Raw genomic sequence first — 7,474 nt, 5'->3', positions numbered from 1 at the left:
GGGATGTTGCTCCCCGCCGCCGTTTGACGTCCTGGTCACTGGCTCGGCCGCGGGCACGACGGCACGTGCCGAAGACTCGGTCGCACCGGCAGCGGGGGACGTCGAGGGCACATGAGACGAGGCACGGGCGGTAGGGGCAGAGCGGCGGGCGCGAGGGCGAAACGGGGTGGTCATAGGGTCAGGGAAAACATGGTTACGGTCATGGCGAGCGCTGCCATGTTTCGTGTGTTTTGCAGAACGATGAGTTTGGGAAGGCGAGGTGGTGGTGTTGCTTGGAGGTGACTCGGCACTCGGGCGTTTAGCACCGCGGACCTGGGTCCAAGAATCCTCGCCGCCGGACTCAGTGGCCATGTCCGCGGGGCAAGCAAGCGAGCAAGCGAGCGGACACGGTGGGAGCGAGGGCGCCGCCAAAACGCGGGCCGCAAGGAGCGGGGTTGCAGATTTTGTCTGACAACGTGGTTCACGCCAAGATAGCAGACAACAATAAAACAGATGCCACAACAAGATGGTACAACCAGATGTTACACAACAAGGTGGGACAACATCAAGTACCAGAGGACACACAACGTGGTAAAGTATACCGTCTCAGATTGTGCCTCTAATAGCTCGAGCAGAGCGCGGTTGACAACCTTGTTGAAGATGGAATCCGTGCCCACGGGTCGAAACTTGCCATTGGCCTTCTCCAGGATAGTGTAGTTGATGGAGCAAAGGGCATGTCGAATCGACTCGGGCACGGTGTTGTTGGCAATGTGGTGAAAGATCTTGTTCAAGGCAACCTGAGGACCTCCAGTGGCGGTGGTGGGGCCCTGAGGCGCGTCTCCATCAGAAGGAGCAGTCGGGTCGCTGGTGGAACCCTGGCGTGGGCCCAAGACTTGACTGAAGTGCTCCTTGATGCGGTAGATGGAGGCAAGAAGCTCACCAGACCAACCATAGGGGTCGGTGACACCCTTGGTGGCCGCCAACGCCTTGGGGAGCTCACCCTTGGTGAAGGACACGGTTGGGGAGCTCACAGCCGTGGCTGGTGCCAGTGTAGATGTGGAGGCGGGTGTCGAAGCAATGTACGGGGTCAGCCCGGGCGGCACCAAGAGGTCGCGCACGGCCTGAACCTCAGAATTACCAATCACGGCACGAGCCTTGTCGGCATCAAATGCTTTGGCAATCTGACCTCGGTTCAGACGGTTCGTGACGTGGTTTGCCCAGGCTTCGTCCGCCAGGTCCGGGTCGCGGACGAGTGACCTGAGGCTCTGGTCGACTGCGTCGTTCGGGTGGGCGCCCGCGCCGGCGTTCAGCTGTCCTCGACGGCTCTGCTTGCGTGCGACTGCCTTGCGCATGGCGTCCACGACCCGACCTAGTTGCCCCGTCACAAGCCAACGGAGACGATCGTGAAACATATTGCGCAGGTCAATCGTAGACAGTGCGGTCGAGGGGGCAGACAACAACATGCTAATAATAAATTAGGTGTTTGAACCTCAGAGCTGAACCTCAGAGCCGAAAGCAAAGCTGTGCAACCCCGACATCAAAATCACGACGGCACGCAAAATAACACAAGAGAACAAGACATTTTCATCGGCTCCTATCATGCCGAGGAGTACAAGCGCGAAGAATCACGCACAAGGAAACAAAAATCGTACAAAACGACCAGGTATAACCAGAGATACGGCCATTTAAAACACAAGACACCCAAAAAGGGAGTCACACATATCACAACTACTAGCCATCACAGCACGAACATAAAGAACACCACGGCACGCTCACATCCAACGAGACACAACGTCGGATTGAGGAAAACAACCGGCGAAGAAAAAGACATCATACAAAGGACCTTACAAAAATTTAGCAAAATTACCACAAAATACAGCAAGAATTAAAGCAAAATTAAAACAAAAAAACAAGTCAAGCCATGAAAAGATCACAACGAGGAACCACCTAGGGAGCGACAGGTGCACACAGGGATCCCCACAGAGGGACCCCCGAGACGGTGCCTACCTACGACGAGCGCAGGCAGACACCGCCAAAGTGGCGCTGGATGTGGTCAGCGTTCATCTGATGGACCAGCGCCGCAAAGCGACCCTTCCACCGAGGAACAAAGGCCTCATCCAGCCCCGGCTGGTACACACCACGGGCCTCGGCGCAGCGGGCGAGCTGACCAAGCAGATCCACAAAGGAGGAGGCGAACCCACCGGTTGTCGTCATCGCCGCAGGGACGATCAGAGTTTTTCCATGGTTGAAACCGGTGTAGTACTCGCGCTTCTCCTTTTCGGCTCGGCGAAGGGCAGCGCCCACCTTGATGCAGGCTTGCGAGGTGGTCGGGGGTTGGGCTGTGCGCACAGTTACGTCAATGCCCAGGTCGGGCAGAGCTGGGCCCAAGGCACCGCCGGGAAAGGGGTTGCGGCAGTGCAGGTCGATGCGGCAGCTCTGACCGTTGGCGTTGTAGCCAGACTTTTCCACCCAGACATGGGAGAGGGTGGCGTACCTGAGCAGGCGGCCCATCTCGTCGCGGAGGGCGTTGTGACGCTTGATGGGACGGCAGGTCAGCAGGTGCTCGCGGGTCAGTCGCGGCTGAGGTGTCTTGCTGCTGCAGAGCGGGCACTTGTCCGTCGGCTTGATGTTGATGAGTTCATGGAGGCCAAAACCCATCATGGACACGACCGCAATGGCAAAGGTCGTGTCGCTCAAGCGACGCAACTTGTCCCGACCCCGCATGGTCAAGACAGTGCTAACGCCCCACTCGCGTGAGGCCAGATATGCCTGCTGCAGGTCCAGCGCGCACTTGGCCATCAGGTCGTCCAGTGCCGCCTTGGAGCGGAGGGCAATGATCTGGGTCGCCGCGTCCTTGACCGTGGCCATCTGGAAGCCGGCTCGCTGCACGTGGGCCTCAAAGTCAGCAGCCCTCGATTCATCCTCCAAAAGTCGATCGTAGACCCGAGGGTAGCGAGTGGCCAGCTTGGCCATGTTGCAGACATAAGCCACCGGACCGCGCTCAACCAAGTCGTGCAGGCCAAAGCCCCCGGTGTTGGCCCGTGTGAAGAGGCGAGCCTCAAGGAGCTGTTCCAGCGTAACGTCATGACCTTCAGCACCAGCCGGTGCAGACAGGTTTACCTTGGCAAAAAAGGCTTTGACAAAGGTGTCCTTGCAAGCACGGTTCAAGAGCTCGGACAAGCCCGACGTGAGACCTGGGGGCAGCGTGTAGAGGTGGTTGATGAGGCTAGGCACGTACTGCATGGCCGTGAGGAGGGCCTGAAGCGAGACACCGGTCGTCAGCATGTCATTTTGCTCCAGCACGTCTGGAGGCCGTTTTTGGGTTGCGAGGAAGCGCGTAGGTTTGAGGAAGCGTTTTGAGAGAGGTTTGAGAGACGTCCGTCGGAACGGAGCGAAAGCTTTGGTGGTGTCTTGAGGTCATTGAGCTTGCCAGTAATGTGCTTTGCCTTGTCGTTCAGCTGCTTCTTCATCCACTCGCGACGGCCAATCGGCGTTCCCAAGACCGTCATGCCCGTGTTGGCCGTCTCGCGCACGGCATCTGGCAAGACAGACTTGATAGCAGCGATGGAAGCCGAATGATGGTGAGGCATGTAGAAGCGGCTCTTACTGGGCTGCAGATGGAGGCCAGCAGACTCTGCACGAGCCTTGACAATCTCGACGTCGGCCGCCACGTCCTCCGCGGGACCCATCAGTACAATGTCGTCGAGGTATTTGATGATCTTGCAGCGGTAGTCAGTGGTGGCGTCGAGGAGACCCAGGACCTCACAGGAGTACAGGGCAAAGAAGAAGGGCGATAGCTCGTTGCCCTGCACAATGCCTTGACCAACATCAATGTCAACAACATGCTATGCAAGGCCAAAATCAAAGCCCAGCACATCTCTCGCTCTTCAGCGGTATAGTCCGAGTGGACGGCAGACCAATACAGCTGGCTCAAGGTGGCAGCCATCAGCTTGGTCTCGGTGGCACTGGATGGGTAGCGGCTGCGCTGCATCAGTGGATGCCGGGCGAGCTTGAGCAGCTCGCAGACACCGATTTCGGTCCTCCAAGCACGCTTGCAGGAGCAGCACGAGAGCATTGCATCGCTACAGGCCATGTTTATTCAAAATCTTACTCGCGAAGCAGTACGACACAGCCAGCGACGCGTTCCGGTTCGTGGGCGACAAGGCCGCTTGGGCGAGGGCGACTCTCGCTCAATTGCTCCAGCGTCACTCCAACATTTCTTGTCGGCGCAACAAAGAGCCCACGCGAGCAAAAGGAATGAATGCGCCCTAAGATTTGATGCAGGCTCTGAATATTGATACATTTACCCTCGTGAGCCTTCAAGATTCCTGTCGTCACCTAGGCCTTCGTGTGTTTTTTTTTTATTTTATTTTTTTTTTTTTTTGAAATAAGCTCAGGCTGATCAAGCGTTTGAGACAAGCAACAGGTCTTTCTCGGTCAGAAGAAGTTCGAAACGGCTCGAAAACCCAACCCAATATTCACAGATGAGGTCGAGACCAGACTGCAACGCCTCGGCGTTTTGGCGACGAGGTCGACGTTGACATGACTGCTGCCACGCCAGACACAAGCCCGGAAATATCTCGGGTGACCGCCAACCACCTAGCCTCGAGTGAAGCCATCGCTGCTGTGCTCTCACACATTCACACCTGCACTTGGATCCCACGATTCCTGGCACATGCCTGGAGCGATAAGCTTGTCACGACTGTTGTTTCTCTTTGTTATTATTATCTCTTTGTTGTGATACCTGCGGTTGGGCACGGGTTGCACTTTCCCTATCCTTGGGATTGAGCGGCTCTACAGCTATTCTAACGGTGCACCTGGTCTGGTCACTGTGAATGCTTGCCGACCGCAGCTGGTTCAATTGACCTCAAGACACCACCAAAGCTTTCGCTCCGTCCCGACGGACGTCTCTCAAACCTCTCTCAAAACGCTTCCTCAAACCTACGCGCTTCCTCGCAACCCAAAGACGGCCTCCAGACGTGCTGGAGCCTGACATGGTAGCGATTGAAAACTTCGATCGACCGACCGCCCTTCTTCAATCTTCGCGCTGGACAGCATCTCCTCGCGCACCCGTTCGCGAACTGGGCTCCTTGGCCAAGGAACCCTAGAGCTCGACGTAGAACCTGTCCACCACCCACCGACCACCGACGTTCCGGAACCCGTTCACGAGTCACCAGCACCGATGGCTCCGCTTGCCGCGCACGTGATCCCGGGGCTCTTAGCGAATCTCCAGAAGAAGTCGCAACGCCTACAGACGTTTGGCTTTGATCCTTACTTCTCGGCCTACATTGCTGTGACCATGCACATGAACCATCAGCTCAAGGCGAACCTAGCAGCAACCTGGTCTTCCCATTGGGACCATGTCATGGTACCCTTCCTCGAAGGTGCCCTACACCGCAACCTTGCAAGTTCGGACACAACCCCAGCATCCTTGGAAGACGCTCGAGCGCACCTGCACAAACAGTTTGGTTTTCACTTGGGCGTCGCCGCCCTGGCCCGAATGTTGGACGCTTCGACGAGCATTTTTACTGGACTCGAGACAAGTTGCGTCGCTTGAGCGATAATAATAAATTAGGTGTTTGAACCTCAGAGCTGAGAGCAAAGCTGGACTCGCTGAGTTCGATGAGTGGGTGCAGGCGGTTGATTGCATGTTTCAACACGAACCGCTTGAATACACCATGCTGACCAAGCTTCAGATGCTGTGCAAGCTCCAGCGCCAGTGCACTTGCAGCCGACTGGTGGAGCGTCTCGCCACTGCGGCACACCAGGCGACATCTGGTCCAGCGACCACGTTGACTAGAATCGTGAAAGAAGCTCTCGATGGTTACGTCCCGACTCGTGATACTCTTTTCAGCGTGCCAAGCAACCGGACGGCGCACAAGGGGCCGACGATCCACTCGACCTCCGGACCCAAGGCAGCTCACAAGCAGGCCGCCAGCTCTCCCAGCCGTCCACCGCTCCGCATTCTAGCTCAGCTCCGCAATTCCGAAGAGTTCACCAAGCTCAACAAAAGCGACAAGCAAGCTCGCCACACCTTTGCTCGAAAGCATCATCTCTGCTACCACTGCTTCGCCGATGACCACCAGAGCAAAGCGTGCCCAAAAAACTAGGGCCCGGGGTCGGGGAACCTGCATCTTCTACTTCCCCGGACCCCAACCCAGAGGGCGTGCCATCGCAGGCAGCACGTACCTCAGCCACAGATTCACTCCCACCTCGTGAGGAGCCTCGACCTGTGGTTATCAATTCGGTTTCTGTTTTATCACCGCGCCAGGACCCTGGCCCCTTGATGTCCGTGGGTGCTATTGGGTCGACGGCGGTGACGTTCCTCTTTGACACTGGCTGTGACCGCTCTTTGCTATCGGCACAGCTGGCATCCTCCTTATCCCTTCCAACGCGCAACGGACCACCTTTTGATGTTATCTTCGGCAACGGCACACGTATACCTGTCGAGACTTACACCGAGGTGTCCTTACAGCTTGGTCCCCTGACTGTTACCCGTTCCTTTCCGGTGGTCGCTCTCTTCGACGCTGCCGACGTTCTTCTGGGCCGTGATTTCCTCAGTGAGCACGACATTGTTATTTCTGCTCGCCAACGGACCGCGACCTTTCCAGGCGCTGTACAGCTGCCTTTTATCGAGCCGCCAACACCTATTGGTCTCCGCTCACTCCTTCGGCAGAAGTCTGCTGCCGCCTATCTCGTCTGGGTCTCCACGACGCCGGACAACTCTGTGCGCTGTTTCTCAGCCACCCTAGGACAGTCTTCGTCCACCCCCAACGACCGCGATGCTCTGATCGACGACATTCGAAACGAGTACTCTGACCTCTTCGACGACGGACCGACTCAGGCGCCGGCGCCGGCTATGCGAGGCGTAGAATCTGCTGAACACAAAATTATCTTGACGGACAATGCGCAGCCCGTCAAGCAGCGAGACTACCGCCGAGGCGAAGCCGAATTGGCCGCACTGAAGCAGCTCCTGGCCGATATGGTTCGAGACAAGGTCATCCAGCCTTCGACCAGCCCTTGGTCATCCTGTGCTCCTCGTAAAAAAAGTCCAACGGCTCCTGGCGATTTTGTGTCGACTACCGTGCCCTCAACAAGGTTACCGTCAAAGACGCATATCCACTGCCACGGATTGAGGACTGCTTAAGCCGTCTCCGCGACGCAACCTGTTTTACTTCGCTGGACCTCCGTTCCGGCTACCACCAGATACCCATGGCCGCCGACAGCGTGCCCATGACTGCTTTCACGACGCGCTATGGCTCCTACGAGTTTCGCGTTATGCCGTTTGGCCTGTGCAATGCTCCTGCGACGTTCCAGCGGACCATGAATCAGCTCCTCGGCGACTTTCTTGACGACTTTGTCATTGTCTACCTCGACGACATCTTGATCTACAGTCCAACGTGGGCTGACCATGAACGCCACGTTCGGCGTGTCCTTGACCGACTTCGCGATGCGCAGTTCAAGTGCAACATCGCCAAGTGCTCCTTCTTCCAGG

The 7,474-nt window shown here is 57.0% G+C and overlaps 2 protein-coding genes across 2 annotated transcripts in view; one reads left to right on the top strand and one right to left on the bottom strand.

The window, feature by feature from the left end:
* The window catches only part of MONBRDRAFT_25944 (uncharacterized protein), a gene marked incomplete at both ends in the record, with an annotated part of 4,965 nt that extends 893 nt beyond the window's left edge, over positions 1–4,072 (bottom strand). Inside the window, 4 exons of the mRNA XM_001746271.1 lie at positions 582–1,443; positions 1,991–3,284; positions 3,356–3,785; positions 3,890–4,072. Coding sequence (XP_001746323.1) covers positions 582–1,443; positions 1,991–3,284; positions 3,356–3,785; positions 3,890–4,072 — 2,769 coding nt within the window. The remainder of the gene's footprint in view (positions 1–581; positions 1,444–1,990; positions 3,285–3,355; positions 3,786–3,889) is intronic.
* Positions 4,073–5,161: 1,089 nt separating this feature from the next.
* On the top strand, positions 5,162–5,536 carry MONBRDRAFT_8722 (uncharacterized protein; the record flags this gene model as incomplete). Its single annotated transcript, XM_001746394.1, has 1 exon — positions 5,162–5,536. One exon carries the CDS (start codon positions 5,162–5,164, stop codon positions 5,534–5,536), a length of 375 nt encoding a protein of 124 aa, XP_001746446.1.
* Between the last annotated feature and the right edge of the window lie 1,938 nt (positions 5,537–7,474).

The sequence above is a fragment of the Monosiga brevicollis genome, genomic scaffold, assembly GCF_000002865.3.
Source record: "Monosiga brevicollis MX1 MONBRscaffold_12 genomic scaffold, whole genome shotgun sequence".
NCBI classification, from domain to species: Eukaryota; class Choanoflagellata; order Craspedida; family Salpingoecidae; genus Monosiga; species Monosiga brevicollis.
This window is presented reverse-complemented; position numbering and strand designations above follow the sequence as displayed.